At 41.3% G+C, this 26,391-nt stretch overlaps 1 protein-coding gene across 3 annotated transcripts in view; it reads right to left on the bottom strand.

Annotated features, from left to right (window-relative positions):
• The window catches only part of PLCB4 (phospholipase C beta 4), a 226,939-nt gene that overhangs the window by 107,403 nt on the left and 93,145 nt on the right, over positions 1-26,391 (bottom strand). For all 3 annotated transcript variants that reach the window (XR_002829038.1, XM_023753181.1, XM_014455104.2), the window contains 3 exons: positions 5,363-5,443; positions 4,525-4,584; positions 3,175-3,318 (listed from right to left, as the gene is read on the bottom strand). Coding sequence is in view for 2 of the 3 variants with exons in the window: in XM_023753181.1 (XP_023608949.1) it covers positions 3,175-3,318; positions 4,525-4,584; positions 5,363-5,443 (285 nt within the window). In the remaining variant the exon portion in view is untranslated. The remainder of the gene's footprint in view (positions 1-3,174; positions 3,319-4,524; positions 4,585-5,362; positions 5,444-26,391) is intronic.

Below are 26,391 nucleotides of genomic sequence, written 5' to 3'. Positions count from 1 at the left end.
TACTGTAGTCATGGCGGTGGTGAAAAGCAGCTAGATTCTAGCCCTGGCTGGTTTGGCTTGGTGGATAGAGCATTGGCCTGTGGACTGAAGGGTACTGGGTTCTATTCTGATCAAGGGCACATGCCCAGGTTGCGGGCTCGATCCCCAGTGGGGGACATACAGGAGGCAGCCGATCAATGATTCTCTCTCATCACTGATGTTTCTATCTCTCTCTCCCTCTCCCTTCCTCTCTGAAATCAATAAAAATATATTTTTAAAAAATACAGGTACGTTTGAAAACCAGGAAGTGGGCAAGGTTATCCACATACATGTGTACATACTGAAAAAATTTTCAGTATCTTCATCAAGTGTCCATCAACCAACAGGGCATGCTCTAATATGGCCTATCTAGTTTGGATGGTGAGATTTATACTTATACATCACTCTATTCATAAAATATAAAATTTCTAGTAACAGTTCCCAGAAACTGAAACATTTTGTTTCTTCAATAAGAGCAGGCTTACAGAGTATTGAGTTTGAAATGAAAATCCAATACAGAATTATTTTATAGTCCTTACTTTTTTGGCTAGCTAATCTTAAATTTCAGTGGAATCGACACTAGAAAAAAATCTTATCTTTAAGTATATACCCCCTGCCTCCAACATACACACATATACTACCTACTCATGAGTACAGATTTCAGAATATGGTTCCTAAACAAAATGGACCAAGACTGATCGCAATCAAACCAGGAAAGGCAAGATAGTTATGGGATTTACTGAATGGAGCCGTCTTCCCAGGATGGGACTGGCCCTGGGCATGATTGGAGTGCATAGCATCATGTGGAAATCAGAAGACCTACTTTTAGGCTATACGTTGGCCAACCCTGCTGTGTAGTCTTACATGAGTTCTTTTAACCCTTTGACTTCATGTCCTTATCTGAAAAATGAAGAGTTCCATTTCCAGCTCTAAAGTTCTGTGGCTCTGTGATCATACAGCTAACACATGAGAAAGGCAGTGCAGGAAGCACGTTCCATGTAATAAACACAATCCTAAGAGCAGAGATTTGAGTATTATTCCCACTTCATCGTCCAAGAAAATGAGGCACAGAGGCAAAATGTGTGTCTAAGTCACACAGCTGAAGAGCAAGGTTTAGAGCCCAGTTAACCTGGTCCCAAAACCCATATTCTTATGCTTATATCTAGTCATACTGTTTTTTTGTAATATGACGAGTTGACAAAAGCCAGGAAACAGGTCTACAGAAGTGTCATTTTGCAAAATTTCAGGCGACTAAATATCTGGATGTGAGTAACAAGCCTTTTTTCGTGGTTGTCAGCATGGACTTCTAGGACTGAACGTTGCTATGGCAAATAGCAACTAAAAAGGCCTCCGTAGCACAGATGCAGGCATGAACTACAAGTAGCAGGAACAATGTTTGTTTAGATCAGCAGGGTTCCAGAAACCATTCAGACTAAGTGTCGATCTGAGCAAAATAATAAAAGAACCTGAAGGCACTGCAAAACCTATTCTCCCAAAGCAGGGGACCTGGAACAACAGCACCAAGCCAGCAGAACCACCACAAGCCAAGGCTCTGAGGTCACATGGAGCATCCATTCCTGCTCCAAAGATAAGAGGCCAGCCAGGAGCGTCTCAGAATCCACTGCACTTAGGAGTCACCGAAGATTCTGGATCAATGCGCCTGGTGGGCCTGCGACTTTACTGGGGTGAAGCCCCTGCTGCTGGGCTGTGGCCCACACTGAGTGAGGGTTGAAGAGCCTTTATAACCTCAGAATCTGCAGAACTCAACTCTGCCACCAATTAACTCTGGGTCCAGGGTTACGTCTTCTAATTTCAGTTTCCCCCCCAATAACCTTACGTACATTCCCTTCTAGTTCAACACTTTGATGTTTCTAATGATGGCCTTTATCATTCCACTCTGAACTGGGTCTCTACTTGTAATATTAACGGGAAAGTGAAATGCCTCCTGCATCCCCCAAACTCAGGTCTCAGTAATGGGATAGCAAAGGCTCAGGCCTCTTCACACACATAGAAAGATAATGGGAGCTTTGTTCAGGGGTAAAATACCTTGAAAACAAATAACTTGCAGAAAAGTAACTTAAATTTGAAGCTGTCTATTTCATTAGCCAAAATCTCTTTGAGACACTCGCTTGCCAGGGCAATGACATGCTGGCTATGGAGTTAAAAGATGGGTCATAACCCAATAGTTTAATAACTTATTGGGGATAAGCTTAGATATCTTAACCAACCACACCTGCACTGCCCATCATGGTAGCCACTAGCCATGTGTAGCTACTAAGAACTTGAAATGTAGCTAATTTGAGAACACACATTAGATTCTAAAGACTTAGTATGAACAGAAGAATGTAAGATATGTCATTAATAAATTTTGTATCAATTTCATGTTAAAATGATACTAGGATATATTGAGTTAAGTAAATTATTTCATTGAAATTAACTTCACTGTTCCTTTTTTACTGGAGTTGTTAGATACAATTAAAAAATTTTTTTTATTGATTTCCGAGAGAGGAAGGGGGAGGGAGAGAGACAGAAACATCAGTGATGAGGGAGAATCATTGATTGGCTGCCTTCTGCACACCCACCACTGGGGATCAAGCCCACAACCCAGGCATGTGCCCTGACCAGGAATGGAACTGTGACCTCCTGTGTCACAGGTCGATGCTCAACCACTGAGCCACACTGGACGAGCACTGCTAGACAAATGTAAATGTAATCTGTTGCCCGCATTACAGTTCTACTAGGCAGTGCTGATCTAGGCCCTGGCAACTCACACTGTGGTTCTCAGCCAGCAGCATCCTTATCAACTAGGAGAGCTCATTACAAAGGGAGAATTTTGTCCCCACCTCAGACCTAGTGAATCAAAATATGCATTTTAACAAAATCCCAGGTGATTCCTGTGCACATGCCAGTTTGAGGTGCCGGGCTGGTATTTCCTGCAGGAGGTATTTGAGTTGTTGATGTACATGAGCGGCATGCTCAACGGGTATTGTGCTTTGCTAATTTTCTATAGCAATATTCCAGCAGGGCAATGGAAACAGTTTTTAAACATGGAAATATTTTTTTAAAATATATCAAAATTATATTATACATAAAATAGTCCCTGTATCACATATATACGTATGGGGGGAGGGAAGGAGGCTGGTTCACTGGGGCTACCTTAGTTACGTCTGGATTTTCGGCCACCATGTAAGTGAAACTGATGTTCACCAGGTCTGTACCGCTGCAGACACAAACTATCCGCCCTTCCAGATCATTTTCTGATTTTCCAACAGCTTCGAGAGCAGCCAGGATTTTGGGGTCCTGTGTAGAGGTGTACAAATAAGAGGAAATGTGTTAGATCACAGAGCATGGAGGACACAGGTAGAAAGAAGTTACATTTGACAAAAAATATATATACATACACACATATGGGCAAATGTGTGTGTTTTTTCTAACAAAAATGCATTATTCTGAAACTTGTCACGGTAAAAGCTACTAACACCACACAACTCATTTGGTAAGAAAGGTATTAGCATGTCATTGATGTAGAAAACCAGGTGTGAGGCTTTATGAAGGACCTGGAATATGGCAACGGGAGGAAAGGCTCTGACGGGCACTTGACTGCGTCCACAGAGACCATGGGGGTCCCTCCCCAAGGGACAGTCATTGAGGTTTCATACAAATTAGCACAGCAATGCCAGGACCAGCAAGCCGGGTTATTCAAACATGAGATTGAGTCCTTTAGCCTGGACACAGAGGAGTGTGCTCATCTCCAGAAGCACAGCATCCTCATTCGGAATGAAGACTGTGCAAGTAAATAAAATGAGCAAATAAAATAGTGTCTTTAAAGTCCTTGAAAGGAACTCAGTAGGAAGCACCAATGTAGCTAAGCAGAAATTTTAACTAACACAAAAGAGGATAGCTTTACAAAAAAAAAAGTTTCGAACATCATTTTGTTTTGAATATCTAAAAACCTGCAGGGCTATTATGGAGAAGTGAATAAACACTGTGCTAGAATATTCTCGAAAAAAAAGTATTTTAAATTCCTAGTACCACTGTGCAAACAATTTCTTATTCAAACAAATCAGTCACTGTGAAGACGGCTGATTTATGCACTCTGTCATTTTTTTTTTCCTCTCTCAGAGGCCAACCGATCCTTCAAGGTGAGGCAAGGTCCGCACGCACAAGTGCACACATGTGCGACTACCAAAGCCATTTAAATTGGGCAGTAGTGACTCACTCACTGCTTGCTGAAACAAGGTGGGGGACTTGCAAGTAATTTCTTTGGTATTGATATCATGCAAGGGGCTTTGCTTTTAAGGGTTAATAACATTTCTCATATAACTAACACAATCCAAGTCACCCAACGGTTATAGATGAGAAGATTTCTAAACTGTCTGTTCTTAATTCCCAGTTGGTGATTTGGGGGCAGTAACTGGGGGCAGTGTGAGGTTAAACAGTCAGGAGACCATTTCCAATCGAAGTAAGTCTGCATTTAGAAGAAGAGCAAACACCAATCACAGGTACCTTTGGTGTGGCTCCCAACCGAATGCTGTTGATGAGGGAGCATTCTAGCACTTGTCCTTCCTGAAAAGAGAGAACAGAGTACAGCAGTGAGCCTAAATTATGCTAGACCTATGGACAAGGTGAAGACAATGCTGATTAGAGTTAGGTAGAAGAGGAAGTAAACAACAGCAATAATAATTTGTAGCAAACATTCTTTTTCACACACACACACACACACACACACACAGGAATACAACTCTGAATATTTATAAAATATTTACAAAATGCTGTTGCTTTTTTACATATAAAGTGACAAATTTCATTGTATCATTAAATATATGGGTGTATTTGAAATATTAAGTGGGAATAATGCTAACTTATATATAACTCCTATGCTACTTTTGTTAAGTGCAGCTCAAAGGTCATTAAATGTGTCCACTGTGCCATGCAGTGAGTTAAGCCCCGGGATGTGACCAGCTGAACGTGTTCTTCATGCACCGTTGAGATTTCCGCTTGAACGGCTTTTTCTGGGAAACCTTTCTAATTCCCACGATTAAATCAGACCTGCCTGTCTTAAGCTCTTGTAGCAGCCTGACCTTTCCTTTCACAACACTCAATGACTTGTACCTTTTTTTTTTAATGCCTGACTTTGCTCCTAGCCTGGAATCTATGAGGGCTAGGATGATGGCCTGATGGTCACTGTATTCCCAATGCCTGGCATTGGAAGCAAATTCTAAAAATCCTGAATGAATAAATAAACATGGGTCCATACCCTCAAACGTACTTGTGTACTCATTGAGAAATAAAATGATTTCACCCAGAGAGCAGGAAAGAACAACTTGGTGTTCCCGGGCCATACCTTGCCTTCGCTTTTCCAGGTCAGAAAGAAGCCAAATTCATCCACTTTGAAGAGGCAGTTGGGTTCAAACACAAAGGATTCCTGTTAAAAAGAAAGAAAGGTGTTGATCTGCATGACTGACACTATTTTGAATCTAATAAAAATGCAAGTGTCTTTTAGCCTCTAAACCAGGGAAAATGAGAAATCGCCCTTTTGTATCTTAACCACATTTCTTATAATATCATGGAATGGTTTTATTCACATTTGTATCGAGATGACAGACTGATCCATTTCATGAAGCATCCTGCTCTATAGAAACTTTAGGAACAAAATATACTCATGCCCTGAAGGTCACAGGGAAGGAAGTTTCTCTAAGGCCTTGGGAGAAGAGCTCCCAGAAGGAAGGACTCCCAGGTTCTAGCCCATGCTCCCCCACATACCAGAAGGCTCATTGCCGTACCCAATATAATGTCAAAAATCAGGAGATACTTTTTTTGAAAGTCATTTTTTTTCTTTTGGGTCTACACAATTCAGTATTCAGATGTCTACTCAGAAAACTGCCAAGATTTTTGCTGTTATATCCAACCTCGTTTGGTGTCCTGTAAACTAGGACTTGAGCAGCAAGCACTGTGAGCTCCTCACAGGGTAGTCCTAGGACCAGCAGCATCAACATCACCTGGGAGCTCGAGTGAATGGTAGAATCTAGGACTTCAGCTCAGAGGGACCGAATCAGTCTTTGGAGTGGGGCTAAGAAATCTGTTCCAACAAGTCCTGCAGGTGATTTTTGATGCACAATAACGTTTGAAAACCACTGCTATGGACTTTGACATCAGAAATTCTGGTGAATACTACAGAATCAAAATTTGAATCAAGAAAGAATGCTAGCCAAATGCAAGGGTCCCAGAGCAGCGATGTTGTACTTGCCAAAGGTCTCCTGGTCTTTGGCAGGAAATCACCATTGTATTCAAGAACAGGAAAATTCTTTGTCAATGAGAGAAAAAGGGTGTTCAGGTAGTGAACCCAGATGCCCTTTTGACTTCTGCCTGGATTACACCAAGAATTGGCAACCATGTGTCAACAAATTCACAGTTTTCTCATAATCTAAAAAAACTTGTCCTTGCCATGGCTGGTGTGGCTCAGTTGGTTGAGTGCTGTCCCATGAACAGAGAGGTCTCCAGTTCGATTTCTGGTGAGGGCACATGCCCAGGCTGCAGGCCCTATCCCCAGTGAGGGGGAATGTAGGAGGCAGCCAATCTATGTTTCTATCATTGATGTTTTTCTCTCTCTCCTCCTTTCCTCTCTCCCTAAAGCAATAAAAACATATTAAAAAATAAAAAAAATAAGTAAAAAACTTGTCCTAAATTATTACAACTCCAGCAATAAGGCACCTGTCTGGCAAACACAGATCAAGGCAGTGTCTTGAAACAGAGAGTACTTATAGGATTAAGATTTTTAAAGGCAGTCAGACTCGTAGCTTCACCTGTTAAAACATATCTTTCTAAATTCCAGGGAAGCAGCAACATGCCTCAAGGTAAATCCAATGTCAAGGCTATGGGCTATCATACAGTGACAGAATTTAGAGTCTTGTAAGCCATAAACAAAGCCAGCCTTCCCATTTGTTTGGGTGGTTTTCTGACAGATGAAGAATTATCATACATATTTCTGTACCAGGCACAGCTAGGCACTGCAGTCATAGCAATGAATAAGATAAAGGAAGGGGCATGGTATGCCCTTGGTCTTTGGAATCCAAACCCATTTCTGACATTTATTTCATTTACTTTCTTCTAGAAAGACCCTTTCTAAATCTCAGAATCCTTGTCCAATAAATGGAAGTATTTACACCTGCCTTTCAGGCTTGTTATGGGAATTCAATGAGATGGTAAATGTACTTAATACACAGTTACAATTCAGCAAGGGATAGCAAATTACTAACAGTATGAAATTGCCAATATGTGATGTTTTTTGATCCACACAGTAGCTCTTTTGGATGGCTCAATTTCTTAGGCAAGGCTTGACCCAGAAGTTGACCCTTTAGGTAGGTCTTAGAGAATGAGTAGAGGTAGTCCAGGTAAAGCAGGAGGCCATGCTGAGGGAGCAGCCTTTGTAAAGACATGCAGGCTTGTCCTGACACTGGGGACTTCTAAGGAGTTGGTGTTTTTAGAACATATCAAGGGAGTGTCAGGGGATGAGTCTGGGCACATAAATACTAGATCAGGAGGGTTCTGACCACCATGTAAAAGCTATTAATATTAACCCAAAAGGCCATAGGGAGTCTTATATCATTGCTGGTTAAGAAATGAGAACTATCAACTGATTGAACTATGAGAATTAACACATTTTAGGATGCTTCCCATGCACTATTCTAACAGTGCCCAATGTTTGAAAGTATATCCTGAATTGGTATTTACAAAGTAAGATCACAATGTATCAGCTACCATCATTATTAATTTATGTGTACCCTATCCAATTCCAAATTGCGACTTGAGATGATCCATGAAATATATACAATGAACAAGAATGGGTTCCCAACTTATTTTGAGGTAGAACTTTCAGTTTCTTGGCCACTTTAACTGAAATAATGAATAATGATCTTTTCCTTTCTTCCTCTCTCAGTAACTCCCATCCAAGTACTAACCAGGCCCGACCCTGCTTAGCTTCCGAGATCAGACGAGATCGGGCGCGTTCAGGGTGGTATGGCCGTAGACCTCTTTCAGTAACTCAATACCCACAGAGCATATCAACACCACCTTGCAATTTTGATTCCTAACATCCCACTCTTGGACCATATCATATGATCCTTCCAGCCTGTCGCTTGACAGTCCTCATTCTCCATTATCTGACTTCTTTGATACTTCCTATTCATTAACCCTGCCAATCTCTTACCATCAGACCTCTCTTTTTACTTCTGTCCCTGTCTAGTTTATTTCCATGATCCAATAGTACAATCACTTCCTCACAAATACCCTCAACTCCTCTGCTTCATTTTCTGTTTTCTTGGCCAAAAAACTAAGAGTCTATCCTATCCATATTTTATCACTGAACGTGATAAAGAAAATAAAAAAACTGGATTGTCTGGATTTAGCTTAAATTCAAGATTACAGCATAGGGAATATAGTCAATAATATTGTAATGACTATGTATGGTGTCAAGGGAGTACTAGATTTACCACGGAGATTACTTCGTAAGTTATATAAATGCCTGAGCACTGTGCTGTACACCTGAAACTAATATAATTTTGAATGTCAGCTATAATTAAAAAATAAAATAATAATTTGGAAAAGAAATTCAATATTACAAGCTTCAAATGGATAGTCAACAATGACTTTCTACTTTTAACTCTTTCTGAAAAGGTTCCTCACTCTTTGAAAGGACTAATTCACTGCAGCTAATTACTATGGTTTACTGAGTAAAGGAAACCCATCAGATGAGAACTTTTCTCCTTCTTCCTTCCTAATGAAGCATGCTTTCTGACAACAAAAGTTAATCCTTCCACTTCTGCTCCAGGTTCAATCCTCTTCCAGATTCCATCCTCTTTCACCCACAAAAAAATGTCAGTCCTTTATCACCACCCAACACACATCATTTTTTTTCTATTAGATAATTTCTGACAGCACACAAATATGTTCTAGCTGTTCCCACTTCATCCTTCATTTACTACCTCATGTCTCCAATCCATGTTAGGGCATAAGATCTTGAAAAAATGTGTCTATATCCCCTGTTTCCATTACCTCTCTTCTATACCATCTTTGACCAGTTCCATCTGTCTTCCATTTCCTGTAAAACTTCTCTGGCCAAGTTCACCATGACTTTCTCAAAGCCAAATGCAATACACACTTTTCTTACCTCATTTGATCTCTAAGCGGTTGACTATTCCCTTCTTCTTGAAACACTCCAATCTTGTCATCCTGATTGTGTTCCACTCCTTTAATCTCCTTTCCTTCTCTACCCAACTGCTATATGTTCCCTAGGATTTGGTTCTGGGAATTCTCATTTCTACTGTGCTTCTACTTTCATTTGACCTCATGGGATTTGTTGATGACTCCCAAATTTATAATAGAAACCAAGTCCTCTCCAAGTTCAAAATTCAGACAGCTAACTCTCTATATGACATCTCTATCCAGATGTTTCAAAATTAATATGTTCATAACTGAATTATTTATTCCCCACTCTCTCTCCAAGCCTCTCTATCACAAGACTTTCTTAGCTTAATACATATCACTAGTATCTACCCATTGATTGAAACTAAATCATCCTTCACTTCTTTCATCCTTCCTTTACACTTCCAGTAACAAGTCTACTTCCACAGTAGTTTTCATATGTATTTTATTCCATCTCTACCATCACTACCACCTTGGTGCAAACTATCATTCTCTCTCCCATGTATTGATCTTACTATGTATACTCTTTCCACAGCAGCCATATTGATTCTTTAAACTTTTAGTCAGTTCATTAAAACCATGCAAATAATTCCCCTCATATTTAGATAAAACCCCAACTCCTTTCCATGGCCTGAAAGGTCCTTTATGATATAGCTGCTAGAGACCTTATCTCATTCTGCTTTCTGATCTTTGTTCACTACAATCACCAGAGCCCTTCTCCTTGAACGTCTCAAGTTCTTTCTAGCCTCAAGGCTTTTGCACTTGCAGTTCTGCCAGTCCAGAATTCTCTTCCCAGTGCCATTAGCATTAGCTGGCTCCTCTTCACCCTATTGGTCTTGCCTCAAGTATCCCCCCTCAAAAGAGCTTTCTTTGACCTCCTTAATAGGTCTCTCATCTTATTCTCTATTATAGTAACCTGATTATGTCCTTCCTTGTACTGAACACAGTCTTTAATTATTTTATTTCTTTGTTTACTGATGTATCACTTGACTCACACACCAGAGTATAACCTCCTTAAGGGGCACAGTCCTTGAAACTTTCTGGTACACATTTGTGTTCCAAGCACCTAGCCCGTCAAAGGCACACTGAAACTAAATTCATGCACTGAGAAATGAAGTTATTTTTTTAAAAAAAATTCATAAGAGGCCAGTATGTAAAACATAAGCAAGAAGTTACTCAAGTCCATGGGGTTGTACCAGGCCCAGAACCCATCAGGGTCAGTCATTGGAGGGCTGGCAAGCACAGGTACACAAATACAAAAACAATTTGTTGAGGTTCTCTTCTGGGAGGAAGGTGCACCAGTTTCAAATTCATATAAGTTCATCTTAGAGGTTGGGTATGGCTCTGAGGCACCTCCTGGGAATCCCTACTGGACCAGGAACACTGTTTGAATACATTAAAAAGAAGTAATTTTTGACATGGGATAAGAACTCTGGGCAAGGAGATGAAAAATAAGGCAAAATAGCAAAGTAAGGAAAGGGTAAAAGAAGCTTTCAGAAATGCTTGTCATAAGGCCCCACACAGTGAAAATAGGATGTCAATTCAGCTCTAGGTTTTCTAGCAACAAAAGCAAAAAGGGAAAAGATACTATTACCAGGTGCCCATATAGTTCATAGAGAAAACAGATCAGATGTTAGGAGGGGCAATTGCCAGAATAGAAATTCCCCAGTGAGACCTTTAAGAAGTTCTGAGCAATTCTAAGTGCAAGGTTTCCAACAAAGCCCACCATGAGCTTTTCAACTGTGACTGGAAGATTCTCAGACCAAATGTGTTCAAACTACCCATGAAAATCAGAGAGCAAATCTGAGGGTATGTGCCAATCAGCTGCAAGGAGCTGAAACACAACCTGTTTAGGTTTCCCTCCACCCCCACTAACAAACAGAAGGACCTGACTCTCTGGTGAGTAAAGACACAGAGTCTCTATTCTTTTTGAGTGTTTTTCTTTACCTAACAGCAGTTTTAAATTTCACACAGATACCTACCGACCACAACTTGGGCTGTGGCCCAGTGACCATGCTGAGGCAATAAGTCCCCTTGTCTGGAAATCTTCTTCCAGACTTGGCAGGACAAGGGAGAGCATAAAAGCGAGCTGGGCTCCTTCTCCTTTGCAAATCTGTGTTTTCCATGAACAAATGGTAATAGAACCCTCTGGTAAGGAACTTCTTCCAGGGGGCTCAGAATTTCAGTTCTCAGATGACTCAGTGAAAATTTATCACAGTCACACTTTAGAGCTTACGGTCTATCTAGTTCACGCATCCAGCCCAACCTACCTTTTCTCAGGCCACTGGGACAAAGGAGATGAAAGGGACAGGTGCTCCTTTGGTGAAACTATAGACAAGTTGGGGGTCAGGGGAGCATTTTGTTTGAGAGAGACTAGAAAACTCACTTTTGCTGGAATCGCTGTAGCTAGAAGGTACTTGTGCCTCCAGGGTCCCTGTGCTGAGGGGCCTGGGCCGCTATGGGCTTCCTGAGACACCTGCCCTAACATGTGCTACTTCAACACTCTTCAACATCACAATCTATCTTTCAAAGATCCAAGCTCCTTTCAAAATGACAGACTACATTTTCCCCCTTTATTTCAACTTTAAAAGACACTTGGTTAAATAAAATTGAGTCCCGTTTCTTGTTATAAGGAATGGCAGAGAACCTGGCAAGCAGAATATGCTGATAGAAGACAAGGAAAGTGTTTGGGTGGGGTTTCTAGATGATAGGTAATTGATTTTATTTTTTTGATTTGTGGTTATTTCTTACCTTTCTCTACCACCGTCACCCACATTCATTGTGAATGACTGTATTTTTCTACAGCATCATCAAACAGGGGATAGCCAAGCCTAACAACCAGCTAGGGACAGGGATTTTGGACTAGCTAGTAAACGCATTAACTGCACTTTGTTTAAATGCTAGCTGTTGAGAGGCTCCTTTGTGTTTGTGACTGCATGAGTAGATCAGGATGTAGACGGGAGTGAAATGCATGAGGATTTTCACAGTCCATCACAACATTCTTGCTTTCTGAGAAATAGGATCCTCCAAGGGACACCAGGTCCAGACCTTGTGGTTTATAGTTTCTGGGCTCGAATGCCAGCCTCCTCACCAGGCATCTGCTGGAGAACCTCACCAAGCTTCCTTTTTCCCATTTTAAACTAGGAAAACTGATGCCAACCTCACAAGCTATCAAAATTATCACAACAGGCCTTAGTACCGGGGACAAGGTCAATGCTGAGGAAGTTGAATAGTTACGAGAAAACATCCCAATTATTATTTGAGGGCTATTGTGCCAGGCATTTCACAAACACTAAATCTCATGGCAGCCCTGCAAGATTTTGGACCAGATCAGCACCGTCCAGTAGATTTTTCAGGATGATGTAACTATGCCAGATGGGTGCAGCCCAACATGGTAGCTATGAGAGCCCCATGGGGCTGATGATGCACTTGAAGTGTGCCTAGTGCAACAGATGGGGTACATTTTTAATTTTCATTCATTTCACTTTAATAGTCACATGTGGTTAGTCATTACTGTATTGGACAAGGCAGTTTTAGGGATTAAAAATTTTTTTGAAGGAGAGTAAATTCTTTAAAGCCATAGTTGATAAGGAACAGACCTGGGATTCAAACAGGTTTCTCTGACACCAAAGCCTGTGTCTGTTCTACTCTGTCAACCTTGACAGATCCGGTTCCCCTTCGCCTATCACCAACGGATTTTGGGATTGTCAGTAAATGAACACTGCTTTGGCAGGCCCCATCTCTGGGTAAACATGGGGCTCATTTCCTGGTTTGATAAGAATTGAGTGGAAGAGAAAAGGATCTTGTGAAGGTTGGAGAGAGACAAGTGAAGTCTCAGTTAGGAAAAGGCCCCAGGGGTTTTATCAAGTCTCAGTAACATTATAAACCACTCCCACCAAACCAGACTTGTTTGGTGTGGCCCTAGGACTGGGCAGGCAGGTGGTGTCTGGGAGAGAGTTAACCTGCAGATCCCAGAGCTCCTGCTTCCATCAGATCCTGGAAGCTAACAGCCCAAGAGGTGCCTCGTTGCCTATTTATTTCAGCTCTTCATTCCAGAGGAATTGGCTAAACTCTGTTTAGCAAATCCTTTTGGATTCTGCACACAAACTTTCCAGTCCGAATAGCAACATTTTTTTCAAGTTAAAACTAAAGCCCTTGGTGATGACACTCTGCCGTCAGGATGATTTATGGACTGCTGTAACAGATGGGCGCAGGTCCTGAAGTTGCTTTTCCCCTCATGGGTATGGTTTCCCCTTGGGAGGATCCAGAATGTTCATTCCATTTGTCAATCTCCCTTCTATTTACAGACCCCGTGAGATGACTGACACAGGGCTTCTCAGCTGTCCTTCTGAAGGAGAGCAGAAGGGCACTGGCCATGGCCGTGGCCATGACCTTGGTATCCTGGACCCTCGTTATTCGCTATTTACCTTGTGAAGAAACTTGTCACACAACACAGAAGCATTTGCAACTTTTGCATCCCTTTCCTTTGCCTTTGATTCTTTGAACAGAGGTCCCTATTGGGTCAAGCTGTAAACCCAATTTAATATACACCCTCCCCCCCGTATAATGCTCAACCAGAACCCACAAGGGATTCTAGTTCTAGATCTAGCTTCCCGAAGAGCAATGCCAAAGGTCTGCTTCTGAACCACAGCTGTTACCAGCCAACGGGCACAGTGTTTACTAAGTGCCAGGCAGGGCTCTGAGCACTCTGTACACATTAACTTACCAACCTCCCAACACCCCTGTGAGGGGGGTACTATTATTCTTCCCATTTCACAGAGAAGGCCATTGAGGCATGGAAATGAAGGCCTCACCCAGTACTGTGTAGCTGATGGGGCAGAGCTGGGATTGTGCTCTACACTGAAGCGCACATTTGAGTCACACCTGCTCTGAGACCATAAATGACACAGTGACATTGTGAGGCAGTGGGCCTAGTAGCTGCTTGGCCGTCACGTCTGAAGGAGGCTTTGCTGTTCTTGTCACTGGATGCCAGTAACCATCACTAGGATTAGAAGGGCTTCGGGATGTTTTAGCTCTAATTGCCACATTTCTGGAGGATTCCCTCCAATGCGCAGACTGTCTTAGTTACTGGGTTGTTAGGAGTGGTGTTTTTCACTACCTCATACACTCTGTCAGAATTTTTTCTCAGATCTTAGGGCTAAGAAAAAGTGTTTTTCCTGATCTGTCGCTTTCCTTGCAACCTAACAGACACTGCAAATCCCAAAACTGTTTCTCGTGCCTATACTGCTTTGCTACTAGGATCACAAGTGGCCAATCTGCAGCTCATTTATTTCCACTTATGGGACATTCTTGCTACCCACAGAGGGGCTGCCTGTTCATCTTGCCCGTAATTTGATGTGCTTTCATATTTTTTTCTCCTTTCAGTCTATATCCTTGTGCCATTTATTTTATCTAATAATACATATTTCTGCATTACAGCTCCCTGTGGGCTGTGGAAGAAACACTTATAAATAAGCACAAAAACCATTTCATAAACCCCAGAAACTATTGGGTGTTCTCCAATAGTTTCAGGGTCAGGCAGACCTGATCCAGATGTGACTGGTTACTGACCAGCTTATTTGAGCTTATTTCTTCATTCCAAAAGCAGGAATAACAACATCAACAATAATACCTATCTCACAGGTTACCTCTGGGCATGAGAGTGCTTGATGCATAATATGAACCCAAGAAACTATTACTTATTAATATAATAACACAGTAATAGTAATTATGAGGAATGTTGCTAGTATTGATCATGATTAATCATCCCAGAAACAAATGAGAAAAATACCACCATCCCTACCTTACAGATGAGGAAACTGACCTTAACTGAGGTGACCGAGTCACCCAAGAGGACACATAATAAGTGGCAGAGCCACATGGACACTGCAACAGAAAGAACATTTCTGGTACATGGATGTTTGTGATGAGCATTGGTGCCACTGTACACTGATTACTTCTGATCCAGAATGCAAATTGGAGAGTCTATGCATAAGGGAGACCCAGAGATTATAAATTACTGCTGCATTAGACTCGCTGAAAGTTTGGGGAGGTCTGGTGGTGCCTATTCTTCTCTGCCCAGGCTGGCCTGTCTGTATATCAGGCACCGGGGAGCCATCAGAACAGCTTAGCCTCTTCCTTCTTCATGGGCATGGTGAGCCTGGGCATGGCAGGCAGCAGTGACCCCAGGAGGTAATCTCTGAGTTGCCCACTCTGCCCTGAACCTCCCTGACATGGCAGATCGCTCTCTGAGGGTGAGGAGACAATCAAGTGAGTCATTCCACAAGTTTTACAGGTGCTAGGCCCACTGTTCATCTTGAGTTCTAAATGCCAGAGAAACAAAAATGACAATGTCTGCTCTCAATCACCAACCAGGAGCATTTAAAGCTCTCATTTCAGCCATGACTGTGAGATACAGTGAACCCTTATTCTGGTATCAAGTGGAATGTTTAAATCCACTCATTTCATTCTATTCTCAGCTCAGAAATACAGAATATTAACTTTCCAAGAGGCCTGGCTTGGAAGAGTACTGAAAAGCAGCAACAAGAGAAAAGCACATCAGCTTTCCCGATTTTTCAGGCTTTATTTTAAAAGCAACTGAAAGTGGGCCTGATGGTGCTTCTTATTAACAACTTCTCTGACACATCCTTGGCTGTGTGGGAATGTGGTCAGCTCAACGAGGCTTTGGATTTGGGGGAGGAAGGAAGTTCGAGGACGAGCCACCTGAGAGAGTCAAACTTTATGCTTCCAATGGCCTACTTTATGGTCATCAATAGTTATGAATTCCCACTTTCTCTTTTACTTCCAGATAAAGACCTTAAATCATTGGGACTTAACTTTTAAAGTCTGCCAGTGTGAGATGCCAAACTAGTGCCTGTCTCTTTGTCCCTCTCCCATCAGGACATTCTGAGGCCAGCCCTAGCTGCTCAGATTCTGAGCGGACTCCTGTGTTGTAGCAGAACTTTGGGACAGGCTCCCTGATACTTGCCATAAGCACTTGAAGAAATTATTCCTAAGATATTTGGCAACTACCTCTCAGCTTGAAGAAAGAAGAACACAGTCAACCAAACATGCCATTAGGAGTTCGTGGTCACTCAAAGTAACTTTCTTGGACAGGAAAACTCATGTTAGTGAAAAGAGTTGCCTTAGCAACTAAAATAAGGGGAAATTAAAGAAGATTAGCGTACTCAGAGCCAGGGAGAAAAAGAAATGTCTTTGTAACAAATATTAAAAATATATGTCACCTCCTTCCCCTTTCCTTCCTCACACCACCCCAACAATTCTCTGCTTGAGCAAACTTGAATCAGGCTTTTCCGAATATTCTTCCCAATTAGGCCTCAACTTTTGAGGTTCAGTGTCTGTCTTTGCAATCAATGCCAAATAATAGCAAGAATCCTGCAAAGTTGTTTTAGCCAGAATCCCCCATCCTCAATATCTGATCACCCCTGATATCTGATCGGGTTCTTCAACCTTCACCATCTCCCAGGTGAGATTTAATCTGCCTTCAGCAAAAAACTGTTAGGCTGGTTTAGCCAAAATCTCCCCTTAGCCTTGATGTTTCCTCTTAGTAATTTTCCATCCATTGACCCCCATCACTCCTTAGCTATAAGTCCCCTTTCCTGGTTGTATTTCGAGTTGAGCTCAACTTCTCTCCCCTTCTGCAAAACCCCACTGTAGCAGTCTCCTAGATCCAGCCTTACCATTTTTAAACAAGTGTCATAAATAGCATTTTCTTTAACATCCCCTCCCCTCCAAATTCAAGGACAGCAGGAGATGTGCTTTGCAAATGTGTTTGAAACATGGCAAAGCTGGTAAGTCCTTCTTGCCAGTAAAGCACTACTAATAGAAGCACAATTCATTCCAGAATATTAAATTGCATTGAGCATGTGATTAGACATATGGTGACACAGAAGACATACAGTAATTGAAGAGGCAGGTCAAGAAAAGAATGTTTTAACCTATTGCTACATGGAGATGACAGACCATGTTGAATAGAGTTGCTAAAAAGAAAGGAATCACAATGACTTCCATGGACTTTTCCTTGGATATATGCATTTCCATTTAAATAATTCAGCATTTAAAAATGCTTTTCTTCACACTAGCTGTGTGATATGTCATTCCCTTCCTACTTTGTCTTCTTATATAGCTTACATTTAGACCTCAAAGATATACCATTCCCACTGGCTCTTGGGGCCAATTTTGGCTCTATCCCTTTTTATTGTGTCTAAGCAAAGTAGAGCAAAATACAAGAACCACTGCTGCCTTCTAGAAAATTTTGCAGTGAGTGCAGGGTTGGCCTCAGAAAATTGCAGTCCCAAAGACTTAGCATGTGACCACCCTACAAGGGGCTGGGATGGAGTGGTGCGGATCAGACATTGAGACAGACTTGGAAGTGCAAGAGATTCATCAGGGGATATGCCTGGAAAGAGAAAGGGGAGAGAAAGCAGGAGGAGGAAGGAGAGCCTTCAAAGCATCAGGCAGGACTAAAACCTGTGAAAGGAGAGCAGGGAGGAAGCAGGATCAGGTAGGAAGGGTCTCAGGCTGCAGTACATCTCCACCAGGTGGAGATGGATGCCCCAGAGCAAGGCCTGTTCACCAGAGGAGCCTCATGTGGGGCAGGGAAGTATCAGCTCCAATAGCTCTGCCATGGTGCTCACTTTCCAGGTGCTGAAGAAGCTGTGGCTGGAGGCAGTCCACTAACCATACTCTAGTGGCAGGTTTCTCTTGGAAGATTTAAGTGCCACACCTCCATGGCTGCTAACCCTTCTTCAGATCACCAAAAAGGACCTCCAGGTCCAGTTCCTCAGTACCCTTCAAATTCCTTAGAGATTAGGGACCATTTAAATAACAATAAATTTGAGTCCAAGATATAGAACTAAGGACTTGCTAGATCACTGTACCTATTGAGAGATAAATGAATATCTTGCTAGGGATATAGCAGTAAATAAAAACAAAGTCTTGACTCTCATGTCTTATATTCTAGAAAAGGATTTTGACAAGCAACAGAAAACAAGTAATACATCATAAATTGATCAATGTGAATATGAACATCTAAAAAGGTAAGGATAATATGTGGGTGGATATGTGTACACACATTTTTTTTAAGTGAGATGATCATGAAGGCCTCTTGGATGAAGTGACTTTGAGCAGAACCGGATGAGGTGAGGCAATGAACCATGAGAACTGAGGGTATATGGGGGAAAGCAGTCCAGGGAGGAACTGCAAGTGCAAAGGCTCTGAGGTTGGAATGTGTCCGGTATTTTCAGGGAACACTCATAGGGAAGTGAAGTGAAAGGTCATGTAGGGACTTGTAAGGGGGGGGGGGGGACTTGAAAAGAGATAGGAAGCCACCGAAGGTTTAATCCAGAAAAAAAAATCCACTTCACTTATCCCTCACAATGGCCCTGCAAGGTAGGTATTATCACTACAATTTTTCAGACAAGAAAAATTGTGTTTCATTTAAGACTGGTTCAGGATTCCATCTCTTGAGTAGCAAAGACAAAACTAAACCAATTTTGGCTTAACCCCAAACCTGTGCCCTTAACCAACTATGTGTATTTCAAACACTTCCAGAAAGAGCTCTCTGGAATAGATTTTACTCTAAATACCACTTAGCACAAAAACCCTTTCTTTATTTGCAAACAATATCCTGGCAACTTGACTTTGGTGAGCAAAAATGAGGCTCCTTTTTATATCTCCCAAAGTTTAGAGGACCACTTGCCCTTTTAGGTACTTGAGAGAAGAAAACTCACAGCAGAAGAGCAGTGGAGATGCCAGCAAGACAGTCCTTAGGGCAACGCTCTAGTAGAAAGAGTATGTCATCCTCGATACCTTGGCAACTATACTGGCTCAGGCCATGCACCTCATTCCATGTTTTGGACAAGGCACCATTTCAGAGCAATTTCTTACTATTTATGGTGTTCAGAGCAAGCGGTTCAAAAACCATGTGCTTCTTATTAATTTATCAGAATCAATATTAAGCATTAAAAAAACAGGCTTCCCTGCTGAGAATATTTTATATATTTTTCTATTGACTGAAAGAATATTATGTTCCTTTCACATAGTACATTTTACTTATTCTTTTAAAAATAGAGACTAAAAAAGTACTGGTTAATATGTTTCTATCCTTAAAGGCTGATTTTTATTTATCAAAAAGTAGAGGTCTTAGTGTTCTTAGGGACACTTATTTGCTTATGGATACTTATGGAAAAATAGGTGAAAAATAAATTTTTTCCATCCTCATTTCACTAAGACAATCAAATTAAGAACACCTGAATGTAATAGCATAATAATTATGGTCTAAAACAGATAAAGCAAGTGAGTGACTAAAAGATCTAACCAGGTCTTTAAACAGCTCTTGCTTCCATTACTAAACTCTAGAAAAAATATTAAAATTATATATAGGTATATTTTCCACATCCTATATATTTTCAAAAAAAAGTTTCTTTGTGTAGGGGAGGAAAATTTTTTCCTTGACCCTCTTAGGGTCTCTGGTTGGGTCTAAAAATTAAACCGACAAACACAGATTAGCAAAAAACAAAACAAAACAAACTTATTAAAAGTTTTTCTTAACACGGAAGCCCTCCTAAGGAAAGAAAGACTAAAGAAACAGTTAGACCTGAGTATTTTATGCGACATTTGATGAAGAGTGGACAGTGAAGAAATATGACAGGGCAAGGAGTATGAGGTAAGTGCGGTAAACAAAGGGAGACTTTGCAAGAACTATTTGTTCAGATTCTTCATGGGTGCTTTTGTCTTCAGAGCGAAGGATGCTTTTTCCTCTAGGTATGGGAGGGCATCTCTCAAATGAGGGTTTTATGACCTGATTCAGGGAAGAAGGGTATGGGGAAGGTCAGCATGACCTTCCTGCTTTTGCTGTTTTCTTAGTCACCTTCAGCGTATAATATGCAATATGCCAAGGTACCATATTTTTTGGGTCCTGTGACCTGAACGCCATCATTTGGACATGGTAGCCATTCTGAGTCATAATCGCGTAATAGCTGTGATTCGTCCTGTGTGTTCTCTTTATCACTATATCAGTTCTGGAGCCTGGCTCCACTGATTACTATATCTTGGAGAGTTGGCAATTCCTTAACTGATTTAAACTTCTCTTTCCTCATCTGTATAATGTGGAAATTATCTCATTTAATCCTTGCAATCACCTGAGGATTTAAAGGGATTATTGATGTTAAGTGCTTAGCACTGTGCCTGGCACATTAAGCATAAGTAAAGATCTCTTTAAAATCTAGTACAGTGATGGCGAACCTATGACATGCATGTCAGAGGTGACACGCGAACTCATTTTTTTGGTTGATTTTTCTTTGTTAAATGGCATTTAAATATATAAAATAAATATCAAAAATATAAGTCTTTGTTTTACTATGGTTGCAAATATCAAAAAATTTCTATATGTGACATGGCACCAGAGTTAAGTTAGGGTTTTTCAAAATGCTGACACGCCGAGCTCAAAAGGTTCGCCATCACTGATCTAGTATGTTTGACTCCGCTGGAAAAAGAAAAGTCTCTTATTGATCAGTTCTTTCCCCCTGTTATCTGTATTGCCTGTTTGGGGGAGATTTAAAAACTTGAAATGGATTTAGTTATTTTTCCTTCTCAGGAAGCCTAAAACTCCTTACCTTGCTCTATGCCTAATGGTTCTCAAGCTGTATCATCAGAATCACACAGAGGCCCTAAACACAGGGACTGCTGGAGCCCACCGCCAGAGTTTCCCTTCAGTGGGGCTGGGGCGGGGCCTGATAACTGCATGTCTAACAAGGTCTCACGTTCTGCTGATGCTGCTGGTCGGGACCACACTGAGAACCACTGCAGGCTGCCTAGTACGAATCTTTCTGCTTAGCCTGTGACCAGCCACGGATTCAACCATTTTAAGTCCTGATTTTGCAATCTGAAAGATAAGGCTAAGAAGATGTACCTAACAATAGAGTTCATATGAGGCTTTAAAGAAACAATATTTGTATGGCATTTGCACAGAAACCATTTGCACAGCACCTAGTCGTGCTCATAGTGGCAGATATTTCTATTGTAAGCGCTACAAAGCACCCTCTCTAAAAACAACCCAAACCAGTAACAACAAAAAATATTTCCTCATAATTTTTAGGAAGAGGGAATTCACTCCCATGAAGTTGAGGTTGAAGAAATGCAATTTTATTACTCCAGAAGGGACTGCAAAAGTGATTCACTTTAAAATATGCTGCATATGGCATTGGACTGCTCATTTTTTCACACTTGAATGAATTCTATTAATTTACTGGCTAGACCACATGCATCAGCAGAGTACATTCCCAAAGAAAATGTGTAGACAGACGAAGCCAGGATGTCCTTTGGGTCTCTTCACCATGAGCCTGAGATCGGCCAGGCTGCACTCCAGCAACCCTAAGTAAAAGGATGCCCCAACCACTGTGCTCCTGTGCACCTGCAGCCACAGACATGGCTTGAAGGAGTTAATGTTGAGCATTTTCCTATTTACTCTTCAGGTTGAAAAGAAGCCATAGGGAACCAGCACTGTCATGTTAGCCATTGAATTCTAACTCAATTCTTTAGTATAGCACAGTAATATTTCAGAGACTTATATTGCTCCTTAGCTAGTTCCTTATATTTTAATTTGATTTACTGACTCATTATATGCACACCTTATTTCTGCTTTGTGTTGTATTGTTTTGTTCCCTCAAGCTTCTTCGGAACCTAAAGCCACCCCTGATTTCCTTCTCTAGTGGCCTAGTGGATGCACCTCACGTCTCGCCATGAATAAGCAGTCTTTCCTGTGCCCTTGAATAGCATCAGTCTCAAGTATTAGAGTTTTCTATAAGACTGACTCAGACACTATTTCATGGGTGAAATGCTTCTGTTCCTCCAAGGAATAGAGTTATCTTCTACCCTTGTGGAGAAATGAGGAAAACAAACTCAAAGAAACTTCACAGAGGGCAAAAACATCAAAATGAGAAGATAAGCAGAGACACATTGAAGTGGAGCATCTTAGAAAAGAAAAGAAAGACAAGAGTGATGGCTTATGCAGCAAAAGCTGATACAATTGTAAAGAAAGGGAAAAAAAGGAGGATGACTGAACTAAAAATACAATCATACATTTGTAAGAGAAAGTGATGAAGTAGAAGTAATTACCTGACTCTGAAAGTATCATCATCACCATCAAAACTAATTTGTTAGTCATTTTTGTGTAACATTATTTGTCTTTTAAGGTAGATGTGTGCAAACTATGGCCTGTAGGTCAAATCCAATTGGCACCTGTTTTTGAAATTTTTACTAGAATACAGCCCCTTCATTCATTTATGGATTGTCTATGTTCTGTGGCTGCTTTTGTGCTACAGAGATAAAGTTAAGTGTATGAGAAAGAGACTATGTAGCTCACAAAGATTGGTCTTTTACAAAAAAGTATATTGACCCTTGTTCTAAGCCTTTTCAACATGAGATGATCAATGACATAAAAAGAGCCTAAGACAACTGTGATTGATTGCAAAGAGGGCCACAATCCTCCATCCCTTCTGTACCTATAACCCTTGCAATGTGACTTTGCAGCTCCTCCCACCAAGAAGTGGAGTATATGCCCCTACTCCTTGAGCCTGGCTGGCTTTGTGACTTGCTTTGGCCTACAGAATGCAGCAGTAGCTTGGGCTTACCGAAGAGAATAAACCCAGCCTGCTTGCAGGAGGATGACAGACAAGTTGGGGTGGAGATGAGACCATCCTGCTAAGGCTATCCTAACTCAGCCTCCAGTCAGCCCAGCAAACACTTGAGCCCAGATGAATCCAGCTCAGATTTCTGACCCACATAAATGGTTTCTGTCTTGAACCACTGAAGGGGATTAGACTATACCACCCAAAGTATGCCACTTTGGCATATGAATTATTTGAAGCTAAAGGCAACTGAGAATCAACAGATACAGAAAGAAGCCTTTTCAGAGCTTCCCTTATGTGAGTAAAGCAGAAACTTCTGAGACATGAGGATGTCCATAAATTCCCTTTCCAGGAGTTGTATAGCCATGCAGAAGGCTGAAGTCATCTCCAAGATGAATCTACTCTACTTAGCACCCTATGGTGCATGTATCATCTAACACATGTTTCCACTTCTCCAATCAAGGCACAGCTTTCTTTGCATCAAGGGCAGAGGCTCTTCTTTCTCCAGCTCACCCTCAGAGGGGCTGATGGTGATGGAGGGCTGATTTGAAATCACTCTTCTAAGAAGTAAAGGAGAAAATGTGCTCTAGGAAGCTTTGTAGCAAGAACCCAGGTTATCCTGGACATCTATTAATCTGCCCCTCACTCTGAGTTAAGGCATGGGATGAAAATTGGGAGAAATTAAAAGGCTTTTACTGGCAGAAATTTTAGGATTATGATTATTAGTGCTAAGAGTTGACTGATAATAGGTTTTCAACAGTGGTGAGATATTGACTGAACATTTTACAGAACAGACATGGTCTCAACTGTGATGAAATATTTGCTCTGAAGAGGTATCCTCACTGGGTGCCTCATACACTCCTACTGGGAGCCTCTGGCACAGACATATTGTCCTTATTTGAGGTGAGAAGGATGCTCTCTCAGACAGGTGAAAGGACTAGCTCAAGGTCATAATTTGCAAATGTCAGGGTCAAGGCTGCAAACAAAGTCTTTTAGTTTCAAATCAACTTACTTTCTGGAACTTTCAAAATGATACAGACCATTCTTTAACTGCCTAATTCTTGGATGACAATCAACTCTAGGCTTTCGGGGTTTGAGAGTATTGATAACATTGTCAGTACTGTTGGTTTAAAGGCTGGCCTGAGTGCTTTTGCTAAACCCTGGTTGATGCTACCTCTTGCAACTTTGGATTGTTTCAGCACTCAGACCAACTGATTAAGTACCCAGGTGCCTAGTCACAGCTTTTCATATTGAGTGAGGAAGAGTCACATGGCTATGATGATAAGAAAGGTAACCAAAGGCAAATGAATGAGAAATCCGATAATCCTTAGGTGAAAAAATACTCTCATACCCACCCACTTTAACATCTGCTCTTTTCTAGCACTGAGATGTTAAGAAAGTTGTCTATGGAGCTAGAGTCAGTAAGAGGAAGGAATATGACTCCAGCTCACCTTCTTTAACTTTCTGGTGTCTCCAACCACACTCTCACTTCTGCATGCACTTGACCCATACCCCCAGAAATGGTTCTCCACACAGCTGCCAACACAAGTGCCTCCAGATGTAAATTAGATCATGTCAGTCCCGGTTGGGAAGTCGCTTCCCATAAAAATCAGAAAGATCTAAACTCCTTGTTCTGGTTCTACACCACTGATTCTCACACTTGAGTGTGCATAGGAGTTCTTTGAAGGGCTTATTCAACATCTTGCTGGGCCCATCTGCAGAGCTGATCCATCTCTGAGAATTTGCATTTCTAATAAAGTTCCAAGTGATGCTGGCTTAGGGAGCACACTTTGAGAACTGCTGCTCTATATGATGAGGCGTCTGCCTACTCAGACTTCTGTTCTTATCATGTACCCACACACAATGCCCACTACAACCAGGATGCCAACAGTGGCCCTGGGAGAGGAGGACTGAGAGAGGAGGAACATGCATCCATTGTTCATCCTTTTGGATAATTTAGTATGCTTTTCAATTCCCTTTTTGCTCATTTTTAACTAAATCTTACGTGATTTCTTTTTGTAAAATATGTTTTTATTGATTTTTTTTTAAGAAAGAGAGGGGAAAGGAGAGGAAGAGAGAGAGAAACATAAATGAAAAACATCAATTGGCTGCCTCCTGCACAATTCCTACTGGGGATCAAGCCCGAAACCCAAGCATGTGCCCTGACCAGGAATCAAACCAGCAACCTCTTGGTGTATTAGATAATGCTCAACCAAGTGAGCCACATTGGCTGGGAAATCTTCCGTAATTTCTATTACATGCAAAATGTTTGTTTAATGCTACAGAAAACATGACGATAAACACCATTCTTTCAGGAAGAGGATGCACATAGTGCATTCGTAAATGTACTTCTTCTCTGGCATTCCCTTGTTGGTTTTGTAATTGGCAATTTTTCTGTCTGAATAATAAACAAAAGCCTCTATTTCATGCACCATCAACTGTATCAACATTACCTCCCACTGAGAAAATCAACCCTCTGCTTTTTCCTCCAGTCTCTAATCCCTCATATTGTCCAACATCTGTCTGCACCCTTACTTTACACAAAATTAATAACTTCTTCATTCTCTTTTGACAAAAATAATTAAATGCTTTGCCAACTTTTAGGTTGATTCTAAAAGTTGAAAGACAATCATTATTATCATGATTATTACCATTATGATGACTATGTAAGTATCCTTCTCTGGAAATACAAGTAATGTGCTACAACTCCACTTTCTACTCTTTGAGCCTAATATCCTGACCCTGTCAATACAATTCAGTTTAAGTTACCCCAAACTTAGAAACAAGACAGGCAGCTGTCTGTATTTTCTTTCAATGTTATACAAGAGTACTATCTAGAGACCAGCCCAAGAATGACTTCTTGCTATGAGAATACACCTATTTGGCTTACTATTTACCATTGTTTGTCCCAGCTTCTTTGAAGTCAGGTAGATAAGCTGCAGCGTTTTTTGTTCTATAGTGATGCATGGGATTTGTATCTGGTAGAAGAGATAACCCCAGAGGTTACAACTTGCTGGCCCCTTAGAGCAGTGACCAGTTTGGGATCCAGTTGATCATACTTGTTTGCTCTCCTTTCCTGACTATATTCAAACTCTCTTCCTCCAACGCGCTTAGAACTAACTCGATCATCATGCTGCTGTCCTCACTGCAGAGTTAAATACATCTTTAAGTCAAAATACTTTCTCTGAGGGTTGTGTTTTTCGTCTTTTGCAGATTATGTCTGAGAATTCCTTGCTTCACTGATGAGCAGCCTGAGTGTGTAGGCTGCTGGGGCCTTTTGGAGCTTCACCACATGGAGCCAAACTGCTCTGAGATTTCAAAACCACCTTGGAAATTCAGCCTGTCCACTAGCCTGGCTTTAGGTGTGTACTGATCCTGCACTTTGATCCTGGCTTTGACAACTGCCATAACTGTTGCTGTTTTCCTGGTGGCAGTTGTATACATCTACTGGCCCATTTATGTCCATGTTGGAGAGGGGGTGGTGGGTGGGAGGAGCTAAAAGTCAGTATCTACCAGAAAAAGG

Source organism: Myotis lucifugus, unplaced genomic scaffold (genome assembly GCF_000147115.1).
Source record: "Myotis lucifugus unplaced genomic scaffold, Myoluc2.0 scaffold_42, whole genome shotgun sequence".
In the NCBI taxonomy this organism is placed as follows: Eukaryota; Metazoa; Chordata; class Mammalia; order Chiroptera; family Vespertilionidae; genus Myotis; species Myotis lucifugus.
Note: the sequence above shows the minus strand (reverse complement) of the source record. Positions and strands in the feature narration are given on the sequence as shown.